The sequence below is a fragment of the Cuculus canorus genome, chromosome 27 (assembly GCF_017976375.1).
Source record: "Cuculus canorus isolate bCucCan1 chromosome 27, bCucCan1.pri, whole genome shotgun sequence".
In the NCBI taxonomy this organism is placed as follows: Eukaryota; Metazoa; Chordata; class Aves; order Cuculiformes; family Cuculidae; genus Cuculus; species Cuculus canorus.
Window position 1 is genome coordinate 6331031 of NC_071427.1, and position 16709 is coordinate 6347739.

Consider the following 16709-nt stretch of genomic DNA (forward strand, 5'->3'; position numbering starts at 1 on the left):
CGTTCCGTGACACCTTTGCTAAACAGAGATTCCTGTGGGACCCAGCGTGGTCTTTCTTATCATGGAGATGCTCAGTGGTTGTCCACTTGGGCTGAAAATGAGCCAGGGAACATGGGAGGAGCAGCAGTGATGGGATCCCCCTTGCATCTCTTACCTTTATTACCATTATTTGCATTAGTATTAGCATTGCTAGCATTAGTATTATGGGAACCATGACCCCCTTTCTCTCTGGAGAAGAGAGCTCTGGCCCAGGTTGCCCGGAGCAGCGGTGGCTGCCCCATCCCTGGAGGTTCCAGGCCAGGTTGGATGGGGCTTGGAGCAACTGGATCCCATAGGAGGTGTCCCTTCCCGTGGCAGGGGGTGGGACTGGATGGGCTTTGAGGTCCTTCCAACCCAAACCATTCCAGGATTCCATGAAACCCATGGCTGTGAACAGAAACCACAGAGACATTCGGGATTTCATGTCTGTCCTCCTGCCCCAACCCCTGGGGTCTGTACTTGTGGCGCACCTGTGCTGAGTCCCAACCTGCTCGTGACACGGACACACTCGTGGCCACAGGGACACCGCAAATGGTGAAAAAAGGCTAAAAGGTGAAAAAAAAAGAACTCATTTACTCATTCCACTGGAAGGGACAAACCCCCAGGGCGAGTGTTCCAGCTCCCCAGCTCCTGGCAGGCTCCCTACGGGCTGGCGTCGAGGCTGCGCTGGGTCTTGCGTTGACTGGCAAATCTCCTTGTCTGTCACACCGAGAGCCCTCCTCTTTAGGAGGGATTTAAGGGGCTTTCTATGGCTATAGCCGACAAGGACAAATAGCACCCCCAAAGCCCAGAGCTCAGCGATGAAGCTGAGAAGATGGAATGCAAGATTTTTTGTCTAAAGCACACAGGCTGAGCTGAAGGCGTCGCTCCATTTTTCCCACCAAAGAGGCAAAACACAAAAAAAATGTAATAATCGGAGGAACTGGAAAGCTGAGCAGCTGCCAGCGCTGGCAACCTGCATCCCGCACAGCTCCCATCGCCTCGGGCTTCTCTTCCACTCTCCCTTTGCCTCCTGCAAGATTTAAGCCTTTCCTTTGCAATCTCGACTCCTGACAATCCTTGTCAATAAATGAGGTGAGCATCCTCTTGTCTCTCTCTCTTTGTGCGGAGGGTCGGGAGCGCGAGCCGGGATGGAGGGCACACGCTCGGGCGGAGGGGAGGAAGGGGCTCAGCAACGGGAGCAGAAAATGCATTTTGAAGCTGTCGTTGGGAAGGGATCCGAGCAGCGTGAAATGGGATTGCGGAGAGGGAAGGGGAGCCGGTAACCCAGCAGTGGCTTAAATAGCCCTGCTGCCTCCAGCAGCCTTGGAGCTCGGGGTTATAAAAAGCTGCCCAGCGCTCAAACTTAAGGGACGGCTTCTGTTGTGATGCAATTGCGGTAAATGATTGCTGGCTGGCGGCGAAGCCGCTGTTGCTATGTGCGTGGCGAGATCTGCTCGGATTTTTCGGTTGGAGACCCAGGGGCACCTGCACGCATCGCTGCCCGGCGGAGGGGGCAGGGTTTTCATCTTCTCCTGCCTCCTTGCAATGGTTTCTTCCAGCTGGCTGCTGGAGGACGTTTGCTGTCGGAGGAATCCAAGTGGCTTCACTGCTGCTATGCGTCGGGAAACCTTGGAAACCCGGGAGGTTTGGGAAACGGAGGAAGGTTAAGGAGGATTTTGGTGACGGAGGTCAGGCATAGGTTATACTCCGCTGTGCCTTGCATAATCTTTTGTTTCTCAAGGTCTTCTTCCTTCCTAATGAGAGATGGGCGGCAGGCGGCCGGCCGCGGCTCCGGGCTGCGCGTGCCTTCCAGGCTCGACTTTCCTTGCCGTGCTGGTTCTTGATGGGATTTATCTGCATCCCGTGGGGGCCACGGTGAAGTCCTGCTGCCCTCAGACAGAGACCAAACCTGCCCCTCCCGGGAGGCTGCATCCCTGCCCCTACGGAGGATTTCAGGGCTGCCTGCTTGGTTTTCCGTTTGTACGACTGATAAAGCCTGCCTACTCCTGCCTCCTGATAAAGCCGCTATAATTATAGCTGGGTGGGAAATCCAGGCATAACAGAATAAATTGGAACTGTTGAAATGGGTCCAGAGGAGGCCACAAAGATGATCAGAGGGCTGGAGACCTTGGAGCAGCTTCCAGAACGGAAAGGGGCTGCGGGAGAGCTGGGGAGGGGCTTTTTCCAAGGGCCTGGAGTGACAGGATGTGGAGGAATGGCTTTAAATTGGAAGGGGGAAGATTTAGTTGAGACATGAGGAAGAAATTCTTCACGATGAGGGTGGGGAGGCTCTGGCCCAGGTTGCCCAGAGCAGTGGTGGCTGCCCCATCCCTGGAGGGGTTCCAGGCCGGGTTGGATGGGGCTCGGAGCCCCTGATCCAGTGGGAGGTGGATGGGCTTTGAGGTCCCTTCCAACCCAAATCATTCCAGGATTCTACGATTCTAAATCCAGGTGTTTGCCACCACCCAAAGTGGCTTTTCCGCCTTCCCGCGGAGGGAAGTTGACTTTGCAGGACTGGGTTGAAGCGGCATAAACGTTTTCGTGCGTGTATCTGAGATTGGTGCTTAAACAGCCGCTCTCTTTATGTGTTTCTCAATGCTGCAGTTTCTCTGCTTCCCCTCTGACCAAGGGAGGCTGCAAAGAGCATAATAATATTTGCCCATTCCTCAGGAGTGTTGTGTGTCATCATTAATACTTGTGAGCCCCGGAGGGAAGGGATTAGAGCTGAACAAATTATTACAGCAGGTTGGATTCTGGCTGCAGCGCATCTCCTGCTCCTCTCCTCCGCGGATTTGCAAGGAATTAGCAGCTATCAAGTCCCTCCTACTCTCTGTGAGGGTCCTGAGCTCTGTGCAGAGAGGGGGATGGAGGTGCTGAGCAGGGAAGGGACTCTCTGGGTTATAGGTTTGTGGCTGTTGGCTCCGGCGCCGACTCCCGCTTGTGCTGCCCCTGCAGTAAACGATGCTCTTGGCTCAATTATTGGGATGAAATGTTTACCAGGACTGCTCTCAGCTCACGGCTGCCATGGAGAAACGCGCTGTCCTTTCTCCTGCCCGTGATTCAAGGTCTCCCCAGCAGCGATGGGACAGGAGGAGGAGATTTTTGTCATTCCCAGCATCCTGGACCCTTGGGACACTGGTTGTCCCCAGAAACCCAGCAAGGATGGGACCTCTGTGAGATGCAGGACCAGGAGGCTCCTTGGGGCAGGGGACCCCCTCTTCTCCGCAGGGATGGTGAGGGAAGAGCCAGCTTGGTTTGCCCATCCTGCTGCTGCTGTAAGCGTGCCAACACCGTACTGGCACAGCCCTGGAGCAGACGTGGTGCGAGCGCTACCCTGATACAGCACCCCACGGGCTCCGTGTGAGCCCCACAGGCTCCAGGTCAGCCCCACGGGCTCCGTGTCAGCCCTGCGTAGCTGCCTGTCGTGTTATCCCATCAGGCTTTCTGCCCTTCGCCCTGCCACGTCGCATCTCATCCCATTTTTCTCCAGCAATGACACTGCGCTGTCAAGTTGTATAAAATCTGAGGCGCTGCAGCCCAAAGTAGGTCAGTAAGTTGTTTTTTCCGCAGCTGGGTTGTTCACGGCTGGCGGCGGGGAGGGTAATGTCAGAGGAGTCCTTGTGGGTGCTCTGGGATGAGGTCTGGATCTGAGCAAGGAATCATCCTCCCGGGATTAACCCCCAGCGTCTCCTCTCTGCCCGGAGAGTCACCGTTCTGGGGGGCACCGGGCGGGGGGTGTCAGCTCAGGGCGATGCCATCCGCCTTCCCAAGCCCGTGCCACATCCTCAGCCCCGTGGGACGAGGGGGGCGATGGGGTTCACACCGCGCCTGACTCATTGTTGTGCCTGGCCTTATGTAACAGGTGCCGAAATCTCGCTGTGCGCCGGAGGCGGTGATGGAAGGGAGCCGGGATGGAGGAGGGGAGGGAAGAGCAGCTCATCGCCATGGTTACCAGCATCTTTGCAAAGTTCTTCACATCCATCTGGTTTCATTTCCAGCCCTTTTCATCTCACGGAAGGAACATCCCTCGATGTTTCTGGCTGCATCAGGCGTGGCAGACGGTGTGGTGGGATAGAGGAGGAGTGTAGGAGGTGGGAGACGGGCACCCTATGCCTCCCAGCCTTGAGTTGAGCTGCTTAACCTCCTGTCCCCCCACTTCCCACCTATCCATAGAATGGCTCGACTGGGATCCACTCTCTGATGGGATTTCGGTGGTGTTGTATCAGTCTGACGCCCCGCAGGGACTGCCACGACCCAGACCGGGAGCTCCAGCCTGGGTGAGCAGAAGCATCTCGGCTTGGGGAGCCAGCTCTTCTCCTGCAGAGGGATCCAGGCTCGTCCCCAGAGCCGATGAGGCTCCCGGCCCTGCCTGCAGCGCTCCTGACCGCCAGAGCCTTCCAGCAAATCAATTCTGGAAATGAACAGGACCAGCTAATTGAGTTAATCCTGAGAAGTTAATCAATGCCGAGGCGGTTTGGCCAGTAGTCCTGTTTATAATCCATACAGAGATCATTAATAACTTGTGAAATGGAAGCGCAGCGCAAAGCCAGGTGGTGTGGAAATCCGAGGAGAATCACAACAAGGCTGAGCCTGGAGGAACCGTACCCAGGATGAGGGCAGGATGCAGCCCGCCAGCCCTGGGCAGAGCTTATGGAGAGCCCACAGTTGTGCTTGTGGGGACTGTGGGGCTCCGGCTCCGCCTCATTTCCCCTTTCCCCTGGGTTTTCCACTGCTCCATCTCTCTGTGCAGCTTTGCCAGCTCAGAGTGGCTCCGGGATCCAGAGCAGCCCAAGGTGGCACCGAGCTGAAAGCATGGCAAGAACCATGGCTTGTCCATCCTTTTGCAAAGGCAGCCGGAGATCTCCCAGCAAGGGCTCCAGCCAGTCTGGTGCCCGGCTCCTCGGGCTCATCGCCGGTCTGGAAGAGTGGCTCAGCAGAGCAAACCGGCCCCTTGCCAGCGAGGTCTGCGTTTGGCTTCTGCTTCCCAGGGCTCCAAGACGTCTTGCCCTTGCTCCTCAGCTTGGATGGGTCCACCCCTGGCGTCGGGAAGGGAGCCCAGCGGGTGACTCGGCTGTTCGTGCTTGGCCAGCCTGCAGGGAGCAGGGGCTGCTGGAAAGCTCTCCATGAGATGGATCCTGCCTGGATGTGCTTGTGTCCAGAAGAGAGATCGCTGATGCAAGCAACAGAGAGTTGGGACCGTGATGCCCTGCACGGAGGGAGCCCCTGTGGAGCTCCCAGCCAGCGACGAGAAGGAGCACCTGGGTCCAGCTTTGCTGCATTTCCAACCCCTACACCTCAGCACCCAGAGCTTCACCCGGGCTTTGCGTGGGCGTCAGGCCACTGTCCGCACAGAGACGGGTGCGGATCAAATGCTGGCTGAGGTCCCGAGAGCCGGCAAGGCTTCCCAGATAAGCCACTCCGGCTTTGCCAAGGGAGCTGTTGCCCAGCTCACCTGCCTGGAGCAAACGGGCTGGTTTTTTGCCGGGGAAGCCCACGAGCCGTGTGTTGGGCTGGAACGCGTGGGCTCCCCGCTGGCTGGCGGCTCTCGTCTGGTTCCTGGGAGCGTGCGGGGTCCAAGCGGGGTGCGCTGGGGTCTCTGAGGAGGGCACAGCGCTGCCTCTCCCCCACCCCGTGAGCACTAGAAGCTCCCAGCCTGCCCCCATCCCTCGCTCTGGTTTGCGGTCATCCTGCTGGGTACCCTTCAAGGGGTTGCTTGGGGAGCCAAAGTGGGGGCTCCTGACGACGTTACTGCGATTTAGATGTTTAATTCATCCCCGGGAATACATTTTTTCTTCTCCTCCTCCGCTTCTCGTGGTCAATATCTGCAGCCGCTGCTCAGGGGAAAGGGTGCCTGCTCCTGCAGGGACAGCCCCTCTGCGCAGCGCCCGCTCTGGCTCTCTTTGCCCGTTGGCATCGATAATTCACTGTGTTTTGCTCCATCGGTAATAAACGGACAGGAGGCTGCCAGCCAGGGCCCTCCCCAGCCCCACGTGCACCACGCTCCGCGCCACCGGGGTGGCATCGGGCTCTGGTCCCAGCACCGGTGCCTCCGGTGCCACCAGCACATCTTACCTCGCATCTGCCTGCTCCGGCTTCGCTCTCGGACAGGCCTGGTGTCCTCGCATCCACAGCCTTCTCCCGAAGCCACCTGAGAGCATCTGGAAGGGCAAACGTCAAGGAATGAGCTCTGGGGACAGCAAGGACAGTGCCAGGGCCCCCCCAGCCCCCGGCTGATTCCCACCCCTCCAGGCTGGTGCTGGGTCTCTCCCACCCCGGTTCTCCTGCAGTGTTATTTTCAGCCGTGGTTTGCAGAGCGACTGTAATTAAAACCTTCATCTCCAGCCCCTTTAATTCCCATCTCGCACCGTTTGTATCGGCGGTTTAGAGTGGAGATACGTATATATATTTAATGGGTATAAATAATGCATTTTCATAGCTGGATCTTTCCTCAGCCCCATATTTGGTGCCAGAAATAGCATTTTCATTTCCATCAGGCTCCTCTTCGCGTGTTCCTTCCCTCGGCCAGAGCGGATCCCCTCGCCGAGGCGGGCGGTTGCGTGCCAGGGGCTGCGCGGGTTTGCAGCAGCTCGAGTTCATCTCTGCTGAGCCAGCGCCCATCGCGCTGCCGCGGTGACAGGGACACGGCCCAAAGCCGGACACGGCGCGCTGGCTCCGTCTCTGATCCGGAGCAGAAGCCTGTTCGCAGGAGAGCTGCGCATTTGGGGAGCACCACATTCCGACCCTGATGCATCCCTGCAGGCGCGTTCCGCCCTCGCTTGTGCTGCTGTGGCTTTGGCAGCAAAGCTGGGGGGGGACAGGGCTGTCCCCGGTCCCCTGTGCACCATCCAGGAATGCCAGCAGGTCCTCAGAACCGGTGTCTAACCCCGTTTCCTCCTGTCCCCGCTTTGTTGCAGGGAGCATAATGCTGAACAGCATCACCGATGGACTCCTCTGCTGCCTGATGGGCAAGACGACGAACGCCGTGGGGCCGCTGGACACCGTTGAGTCCAGCAACGGTTACAGCTTCATGGAGGTGAAGCCGGGGAGGATCCTACGGATCAGGCACAGTGCGCCCACCCGCCCGGCCGTGGAGGGGCCCGAGGAGACGCAGCCCGGGGGGCCGGAGCGGGGTTTGGTGCACTGCAAGCGCAAGATCACCGTCTACCGCAACGGGCAGCTGGTGATCGAGAACTTGGGTGACGCCGTCCGCTCCGAGATCCTGCACTGCCAGAACAGCTCGGGGGAACCCAACAGCACCGTGGAGCTGGAGCTCTCCGAGCTGGCTGGCCAAGCTCCCGCCCAGGCTCCTGCCGGCGTGCCGGGATGCGACACACCGGGATGCGGCGCGCGGGACGGAGCCGCTGCCCCCGCCAAGCGTCGGAAGCGTAAACCCAAGAAAGTCATCAACATCGACTGCAAGAAGCAGATCACGAGCTGCAAAGGGACACACAGCGACGTGGTCCTCTTCTTCATCCACGGTGTGGGCGGCTCGCTGGACATCTGGAAGGAGCAGCTGGACTTCTTTACCAAGCTGGGCTACGAAGTGGTGGCTCCTGACCTGGCTGGCCACGGCTGCAGCTCGGCTCCCCAGATTGCCGCCGCGTACACCTTCTACGCGCTGGCAGAGGACATGAGGGCTGTCTTCAAGCGCTACGCGAAGAAGAGGAATATCCTGATAGGACACTCATACGGGTAAGGAACCAGGAGTTCCCAGGAAGGAAGGGATGGATTCATCCCCTCCTGTCCTCTCCTTGGCAGCCAGCGTCCAACAAATCCTGCGCGTTGGGGGCTGAGAAGTGGAGGAGGGGTGTGGGGTTTCCCATTTTGGATTTATCCCTTGGCTTTGATCTCCTACATCCTCTTGGTGCACGCCCATGGGTCCAGCTAATCCCAGAGCCTGTCCTCCGGCAAGGAAGCAGGCAGAGCACAGCCTATAAATAGAGTAAGCCCAAGAAAGTCAATTAGATGGAGACTAAGCGGTGCAGAGAGCAGGGCTGGGAGGAGAGGGAGCTGGAGACAGGCTCCGAGCCGGGCAGGATTAGATCAGAAGGACAAGGCTGGTCCTGGCTGGCAGACACCCAAGCGGATCCCAGCACCCTGCTTTGCTCTGCATGGGAGCGAATTCCCGAGCTCAGCTCCTTCGCCCAAGCTCTGCAGGGTTCGGGGTTTGATTTGGGTTACCCCCACCCCAGAAGGAGTGAGCACAGGACAAACCTGGGGGTTTACCCTGGGCTCTGCCCATGGACCCTTGGGGTGCGACAGGGTCAGAGCACGGCTCACACGTCTCGCTCCCCCCGCAGGGTGTCCTTCTGCACCTTCCTCGCCCACGAGTACCCAGACCTGGTCCATAAGGTGATCATGATCAACGGAGGGGGCCCGACGGCGCTGGAGCCCAGCCTCTGCTCCATCTTCAACATGCCCACCTGCGTGCTGCACTGCCTGTCCCCGTGCCTGGCATGGAGCTTCCTCAAGTGAGTGGCCACCCCGGATCCCTGGGGAGGGTTTCCAGTGGCCGCTGTGGTTTCCAGGCACTACCCCCGACGCCAGTCCCTCCGATGCTGAGGCCACGGTGCTGGGCTAACCCTCCGTCTCCATCCCGCAGGGCTGGCTTCGCTCGCCAGGGTGCCAAAGAGAAGCAGCTGCTGAAGGAAGGCAACGCCTTCAACGTGTCCTCCTTCGTGCTGCGTGCCATGATGAGCGGGCAGTACTGGCCGGAGGGGGACGAGGTTTACCACGCCGAGCTGGCCGTGCCCGTCCTCCTGGTCCACGGCATGCACGACAAGTTCGTCCCGGTGGAGGAGGATCAGCGAATGGCTGAGGTAGGGGATGGAGGGGGTGGCACGGTGGGCAAGGGTTGCCGTGCCCTGCCAGGACAGGGCGGTGCAGGCACGGGGCTCATCCCGCTGCTGATGCTGCTGCTGCCACCGTCTCCCAACAGATCCTGCTGATCGCCTTCCTGAAGGTGATCGACGAGGGCAGCCACATGGTGATGATGGAGTGTCCTGAGACGGTGAACACGCTGCTCCACGAATTTGTCCTGTGGGAGCCCGAGACGCCAGCTGGGGACGGGCAAGGCGAGAAGAAATAAGCCGTCGGGACGCGGTGACCGGGCTGTTCCGACAGGAGAGAAGTTTCAGAGCAGAGAGGGGTTTGCGAGAGCAGAGGGGTGCAGCGAAGGCTGCTCTTGCTGCGAGCTCAGCCGATTTGTCTTTCCCGGCCACGTTGGAGCCTGGTGGCGGAGCACGGAGGCTCCCCCAGGCAGGGTTGCGCGGGGCCGGCAGCGGGAACACGGCAGACCTGGTCCCTGTCCCCTCGGGGACGGCGTGGCAGCCACTGGAGCGTCTTCATCCTGTTTCTTTGTAGTATTATTTTCCTCACGCAGCAGCCCCCTGGGGATGGAGAGGAGGCGGCTGCGGGGAGACTGGTCCCACCTGCAGCAAAACGGGAAGAACTTGGAGGGGTTCCTCCAGGGAGAGCGTGTTGGCTCCAGCACCTCCAGGGCTGGTGGAACTGAGCTGGGATTGCTTTAAGGGGAAGGCAAAGGTTCCTCAGCCTCAGCAGTGGGATTTGTCTCTCCGAGCCCTGCAGAGCCTCATTCGAGCCGTCTGTGGGGACCATTATTGCCAGCAGCCGTGCGTGTGGCATCCAGCAGCTCCTGCCTGGTGCTGGCGAGGCTCTGCCTGGCCAGGAGGTGAGGACGAGGAGGTGACCTGCTTCTGTTGGCAGAGCCAAAAGCACCATCAGCTCCCCCGCTGCGGTGGGATTTGCCTGACTGTGGTGGGGACAACAACGTCAAACCTGAGCTCCCCCGCGGTCCCCAGTGCCACCGTCCGTGCAGTCGCATCCCCAACCACCATCACTTTAGGTACCGCAACACTGGCTTCTGCAGAGCCCTCTGCTTCCCTCTCACTGCCGCATCCTCGAGATGCTCGGAGCCATTGCCACCGCGCAGCGACTCCTGCAGCATCCCATTCGCTCGCTCTTCCCGGCTTCCAGCTCCTCCACAACTCCAGGATCCGCTCCTGGGCCACGTCCCTGCACTGGGGACCAGCAATACACCCTGGCGTTCCTGCTGTGTCTGTCCTTCCTGACAACTCCCATACGGATCTGCGGGTTATTGGAGCAACGAAGCAAACCGCAACCGTCTGATCGCAACGAGAGAGCAGCTCCTTCCCTGCCGACACCGTTCTGTACATAACCCTCCTATCCCATCATCTCCTCCCCTCTGCGCTTCGCATCCCGCTGCCAGGAGCCGGCCAGGACCAAGAAGGTACATGAGAAGCGTTGAGTGGGGACCTGGGGGCCATCACGAGATCTGGAGGCTCCCGGACACGCGGGGATGGAGGCACCTGAGGGATCCCGTGCACCAGGGATGGCCCCAGCCTTCCCGCTACCCCAAAGAGTGGAGCCACTCCCTGCTTTTTTTCCCCCTCTTATTTCCCCCCATCGAAACCAAAGAAACAACCAGTCCCACGCACACCTCACCCCTGGCCCCCTGCCCCTCTCTGCCCCGGACGGGGCTGTCCCCACGCCGAGGTCCCCCAGGTCAGCTCAAGGCTGGGCAAGGCTGCTCCGACTGCAGCCGGCACCCACCTGGGTGCACCTTCCTCGAAGCTGAGCCCACGTTCCTCCTCAAGCTGAGCGATGTAGAAGAGACAGGGTCCTTCAGAGCCGGCCCCACCGTCCCGGGGACCCCGCGTGATGAGTGTCCCCAGGAGCCCATCTCCATTTGCGCCTTCCTTGAAGTTGAGCTCACCTTCCTCCTCAAACGGAGCGATGGAGAAGAGGAAGAGCCCTTAAAAGTCACCCCAAGTTGATGGGGACCCTTTGTGCCGAGTGTCCCCAGGCAGCCCCCTCCATCCCCGCCCCGGGCAGAGCTGACCCTCTGCCAGCGCCCGTCCCTGCCCGCTGCTGCCACAACCTGTCTCATAATGAGAATTTTAACGACCCTGCACTCAGATCCTTTCCACCACCCCTCACCCCGTCCTGCCCAGGGGAGACCCTGCAGCGGAGCCAGGGTCTGCAACCAGGGGACCCCGCGATGCCACCGTACCCCGAAACGCGGCTCTGCCCCTGCCGCGAGCCCCGAGCTGGCTCCAGGTGGCCGCGGGCCACGTCATTCAACCTCTGTTTGCCACGAAGTCTGTGTCGCTTGTACCCACATCGCTTGTGCTAAGGCCAAGGCAAACCACGCACCGCAACCCCGCGCCGCGTTAGTGCCATTTCATACAGTAAAGCTGTGTTATATTCTCAGCCGCATCCGACTCGGTGATGGGCAGAGATGTGCCGGGCACGGGGGGGGCTGCACCAGAGCGGGGCGGCGTGGGAAAGCGGAGGCAGAAATCCTGAGCAGCTTGGATTTTGTAGAAAAAGACCCGCAGTGATTTATTTATCACAGAGAAATAGAAGCATTCTCTCCAGCGTTCAAGACTTAAAACCCGTAACCAGAGCGCAGCCACCTCCTCGGAGAGGGCAGAGGGGAGAGGGCAGGGGTGCCCGCTCGCACCCCGGGGGGCTCAGCGCCCACCCTGGATGTCAGACGGACGGAGCTGCCGCTCGCCCTCGGCCAGGAAGATGCGCATGACCCTGTGCAGCATGTGAACGCCCAGGCGCCGGCGCTGCTCTGCCGGCCAGCTCGCCACCGCGCCGTAGCAGTTGCCCTTCCGCTGGTTGGTGATGGCCCACAGCCCTGGGAGAACGGGGTCAGCACCCACTGCCCTGGTCCCCTGCCCCCCATCAGCACCCACAGCCCTGGGAGAACGGGGTCAGCACCCACTGCCCTGGTCTCCTGCCCCCCATCAGCACCCACAGCCCTGGGGGGACAAGGTCAGCACCCACTGCCCTGGTCCCCTGCCCCCATCAGCACCCACAGCCCTGGGGGGACAAGGCCAGCACCCACAGCCCTGGTCCCCTGCTCCCCATTGGTCTCCTGCCCCCCATCAGCACCCACAGCCCTGGGGGGACAAGGTCAGCACCCACAGCCCTGGTCCCCTGCCCCCCATCAGCACCCACAGCCCTGGTCTCCTGCTCCCCATCAGCACCCTCAGTCCCACGGGGGTGGATGCAGCCCCACGTTCCCCGCCAGCACCCACTCCCAGGCTGCTTTTCCCACAGGAGATGGGATTCGGGGCATTGTGCCCAGACCCTACGCTGGCAAATGGGGACCCCAAAGCCTCAGGAGGGGCTGCATCCCCCCCAGTTCCTGCATGGAGTGGGAGAGAGGGATGCAGGGAGCGACAGCGGAACTGATGCCAGGAGCTGTGGCAGGGGCATCACCGTGTCCTCGCTCACCCAGAGCCTCCACCAGGCAGCTCTCCCGCGTGTAAGCCTCCGCCGGGATGGTGTTCTGGAAGCAGTGCACGGAGATGACGCCCTGCCCGCTCGCCCAGATCTCCAGGATGCGCCGCACCTTGGGGCAGCCCTGCGGGACAGTGGGTATCACCACAGCCCCACCACGGCCATCCCCACGGCTCCCACCCCCCCAGAGCAGCCTCCTTTCCCCATCCAACCTCCTGCTTTCCAGCACGGTGCTGGCTCAGAGCCTCAGCGAGGTGGCAGTAGGGCCGGGCACGCGTCCCCTTGCCCACGTAGAAGATGGCTTTGATGAAGGTCCTGAAGCACTCGGCTGAGCTCAGGCGGTGGGAGCGGAGCGGCAGGTTCTGGGTGGTCCTGCGGGTGCAGACACAGCTTTAGGGCTCGATGCCTCCCAGGGGTCCCCACTGAGACCCCCCCAGCACGGGGGACGCATGGGGCAGCGGTGTGAACCTACCTGGGGTCGAGGAGGAGGTAGTTGAAGCTGGACTTGACCAACCCTTCCCGCCAGTGCCGGTTCCGGTCAGGGTGGTCAAACTGCTGGGCCAGCACCAGCTCGTCCTGGGCGCAGTCGGGGATGCGGCCGCTCCGCAGCGCAGCCACCAGCTCAGGGCTGTGTCCTGGGGTGCCCACATCGGGGTTGGGGAGCACCGTCAGCCCCACGCCGGCGTGGCAGGGACCGGCTGGGCAAGGGCAGCTCTTCGGGACTCACCTCCTGCTGTCCTCTGGCGTCTCCTCACCAGCTTCTCCAGTCGCCACAGGTAGAGCCGCCTGGTCAGGTCTGTGATGGGTCCTGGGTCATCGCCCAGCGCCCGCAGCCGCCGGCGCAGACCCTCGTCTGAGAGTGGCCGTGGCCGTGCCGGGCACGCTCGGCTGTCCTCCACCGTGGTGTCCTCCGGGCTGGCGGTGGCTTCTGTGCCAGGGCTGTGCGGCTCCGTGGGTGCCGGTCCCTGCTCCTCGTCCTGCAGCTGCTCCCCAGCACGGTGGGTGCCGTGGCCCATGGGCGAGGACAGCGTGGCCGGGCTACCTGGCTCCACCACAGGGCTACGTGGTGGCCGTGGGGCCAGGAGGTGGCCAAGGCGTGTCCCCAAGGGCGAGGGGTCCTGCCACCAGGAAACATCCTCCAGCAGCCTGGGACTGTGGCTGCCAGTGCCACGGGGGCAGCCCCGAGCGTTGGATGGGATGTCCTGGGGATGGCCACGGTCCCCATGGACCAGCAGGATGGTGGGGCTGGAGCCCCGAGCATTGGATGGGATGTCCTGGGGGTGGCCATGGTCCCCAGGGACCAGCAGGATGGTGGGGCTGGAGCCCTGAGCATCGGATGGGATGTCCTGGGGGTGGCCATGGTCCCCAGGGACCAGCAGGATGGTGGGGCTGGAGCCCTGAGCATTGGATGGGATGTCCTGGGGGTGGCCATGGTCCCCAGGGACCAGCAGGACGGTGGGGCTGGAGCCCCGAGCATCGGATGGGATGTCCTGGGGGTGGCCATGGTCCCCAGGGACCAGCAGGACGGTGGGGCTGGAGCCCTGAGCATTGGATGGGATGTCCTGGGGGTGGCCATGGTCCCCAGGGACCAGCAGGATGGTGGGGCTGGAGCCCTGACCATCGGATGGGATGTCCTGGGGGTGGCCATGGTCCCCAGGGACCAGCAGGACAGTGGGGCTGGAGCCCTGACCATCGGATGGGATGTCCTGGGGGTGGCCATGGTCCCCAGGGACCAGCAGGACGGTGGGGCTGGAGCCCCGAGCATTGGATGGGATGTCCTGGGGGTGGCCATGGTCCCCAGGGACCAGCAGGATGGTGGGGCTGGAGCCCTGACCATCGGATGGGATGTCCTGGGGGTGGCCATGGTCCCCAGGGACCAGCAGGATGGTGGGGCTGGAGCCAGGGGAGCTGCTGGTCGCCCGTGGGGAGCTGGGCTGGTTGGGGTCTCCAGGGAGGATCTCGGTGTCATCCATAGAGCCTGTCCCCTCTCCATCCCCACTAGCCACCTCCTCGCCCCCCGAGGCAATGCAGAGCCCCACGGCAGTGGGAGGGTCCCTGGGGACACCCCAGGGTGCTCTGACCCTGGGGGGCCTCCGCGGCATCTCCAGTGTCTCCTCGAAGAGGGAGGAGGATGAGGAGACACCGAGCCGAGCTGCGGAGGCCTGGAGGCGCCTCTTGGTCCTGGGGGTGACATGGAGGTACCTGGGGGGCTCCGGCCCCTCGGGGGGGACATCACCAGCGGCGATGATGGCCAGGCTGGAAGGAGGCTCTGCAGTGTGGGGTGGGGTCTCCCGGAGGCTGCACCCCTTGAGCTGCACGAGCAGCCCCCCAACACCACTCACCCCCAATTCATCCTCGGAGCAAGGGGCTGCCCTGGAGCCCCCCCGCAAACCCCCCCTCTGCACCCGCTCTGCGCTGGGGGGGCTGTCGGGGGGCAGCGCCAGGGCAGCAGCTCCAGGCGGGGAGGGGGCTTCACCGAGCTCCGGCCCCACAACTGCCCTGGGCTGGGGGGAGCGGGGGTGCTGAGCCCCCTGGCACCCCCCGGCCTCGCTGGGCTCCAGGGTCTCCAGGGCGCTGAAGAAGCACTCGCTGGTGCCGCTGGTGTCCCCAGCGCTGCTGGTGTCCCGAACCCCAGATCCCGGGGTGGGGACAGCCAGGACTGGGACCCCCAGCCCTGCCCAGCCCACGGAGGGTCCCTGGGGGGCACCGGCATGGAGCCGAGCTCTGGCACCCGGGACGTCACCGTCCCTGGGACCACAGCCACCACGGAGCAGGGGAGCCTGGGGGGATGCCTCGTGTCCCCCCCAGACTCTGCGGCAGCACTGAGGCTGGGGGGGCCTCGGGGACCCTCTGGGACCAAACGACTGCTGGGGAGAGGGACGAGGGAGACCCCAGGGGGGACCTCTTCTCCTTCCTCCCACAATCTGTCTCTGGGGTCCCTCTGAAAGCACATCCCCAGTCGCAAGCAGTGTGCTGGAGGCGAGGGGCTGCGGGGATACCGCTGAGCCCCCAGGGTCCGCATGGGGCCATGGGGCACGGGAAGCGACGGAGAGGGGCAGGGGATCCCCCAGACTGCAGTCGCCCCCCAGGTCCAGCTCCTCCTGCAGGGACCTGCGGGTGCTGCTCAGGGGACCGGCGATGTCCTCGGTGATGTCCTCACTCAGGAAGGACAGGGAGCACCTGGGGTCTCCCAGGTCTGGGGGCAGAGACAGAAGTCAGCGTCCAGCCTGAACTGGGGGCTGCATCAGCCCCCCCAACACCCAGGGCACCCTGGGGACCTCACCTTGCACGAGGTCCCAGCCCTGGGCGCGCTGCGAGTCCCATGGGATCCGTGCACACGCGTGGGTGCCCCGCTCCAGGTCGGTGGCTTGTGTCCCGTCCTGCAGGGAGGGGGCACTGGGGACCCCTAGAACCCTACAAGCATCCCCCCAACACCACCCACCTCTGAGCCGTCCTCGCAGCAGGGGCTGCGCTCGAGCCCCCCCACATCCGCTCTCTGCACCCACTCCACATTTTGGGGGGGGGCGACAGCTCCAGGTGGGGAGAGGGCTTTACCCATCTCTGGCCCCACAACTGCCCTGGGCTGTCACCGCTGCCAGGGCCGTCTGGGGTGACACGGCCACAGCGACCCAGCAGAGTGGCACCTCCGCGGGGCTCTCCCTGTGCCCAGAGCTGACCCCGCTAACCTGGTGTGGGAGCTCCAGGCCCCCCCAGTTCTTCTCGAGGCACCTGCAGTGTCCCCGGGACGTGGTGACAGGCATCGGTGTCACCTCAGAGGACCTGGAGCGGGGAGCAGGGCTTCACTCCGAGCCCCGGATCGGCCGGTGGGTTGGGGTCATGGCCAGGGGGTCGGGGGTCACAGAGAGGGTCATGGTCAGTGGGTTGGGGGTCACGGTGAGGGTTGGGGTCACAGAAAGGGTCACGGCCAGAGGTTCGGGGTGTCACAACAAGGGTCGGGATCACGGTCAGTGGGTCGGGGTCCCCAGTGCCACCCTCCCGCCCGGTCCCGCTTACCGGGGTGCCGCCGCCGCCCCTCCCGCCCGGTCCCGGCTCCCCGCGCTCCCGCCGCTCCTCCCGCTCATTGGCTGCGAGCGGCCAATGGGGCCCGGGGACCGCCCTCCCCCCGCCCCGCCGCGCCGCCCCGCGGCCAACAGCGGTACTGCACGGCGCTCCCGCTGCTCCCCGTACCCCCGAACCAGCGCCCCCGAACCAGTGCTCCCGGTGACCCCGAACCAGCGCCCCCGAACCATTGCTCCCGGTGACCCCGAACCAGCGCCCCCAGTGCTGCCCAATGCCCCGAACCAGCGCTCCCAGTGATCCCAAACCAGTATTCCCAGTGCTGCCTAGTAACCTGCATCAGTGCTCCCAGCGCCACCCAGTGTCCTGCCATG

The 16709-nt window shown here is 62.8% G+C and overlaps 2 protein-coding genes across 7 annotated transcripts; one reads left to right on the forward strand and one right to left on the reverse strand.

The window, feature by feature from the left end:
- The first annotated feature begins 761 nt into the window (after nt 1-761).
- On the forward strand, nt 762-11234 carry ABHD8 (abhydrolase domain containing 8). 5 transcript variants are annotated; one of them, XM_054050480.1, is made up of 7 exons: nt 762-1113; nt 3512-3567; nt 3884-5379; nt 6936-7713; nt 8322-8492; nt 8624-8840; nt 8960-11234. In XM_054050480.1, the coding sequence occupies exons 3-7, from the start codon at nt 5223-5225 to the stop codon at nt 9107-9109; spliced, it is 1473 nt and encodes a 490-aa protein (XP_053906455.1). In that variant the 5' UTR covers nt 762-1113; nt 3512-3567; nt 3884-5222; the 3' UTR covers nt 9110-11234. The 5 variants fall into 5 exon arrangements, with proteins under 5 accessions (XP_053906455.1, XP_053906454.1, XP_053906457.1 ...); XM_054050479.1 differs by lacking the exon at nt 3512-3567; XM_054050482.1 differs by lacking the exons at nt 3512-3567; nt 3884-5379 and having other exon boundaries at nt 8960-11232.
- Nucleotides 11235-11435: 201 nt separating this feature from the next.
- Nucleotides 11436-16363, reverse strand: ANKLE1 (ankyrin repeat and LEM domain containing 1). Of its 2 annotated transcripts, none has more exons than XM_054050478.1 (8): nt 16333-16363; nt 16005-16098; nt 15602-15698; nt 13046-15514; nt 12791-12953; nt 12531-12690; nt 12313-12442; nt 11436-11710 (listed from the first exon to the last, which is right to left on the reverse strand). In XM_054050478.1, the coding sequence occupies exons 2-8, from the start codon at nt 16077-16079 to the stop codon at nt 11538-11540; spliced, it is 3267 nt and encodes a 1088-aa protein (XP_053906453.1). In that variant the 5' UTR covers nt 16080-16098; nt 16333-16363; the 3' UTR covers nt 11436-11537. The 2 variants fall into 2 exon arrangements, with proteins under 2 accessions (XP_053906453.1, XP_053906452.1); XM_054050477.1 differs by having other exon boundaries at nt 12531-12708.
- Between the last annotated feature and the right edge of the window lie 346 nt (nt 16364-16709).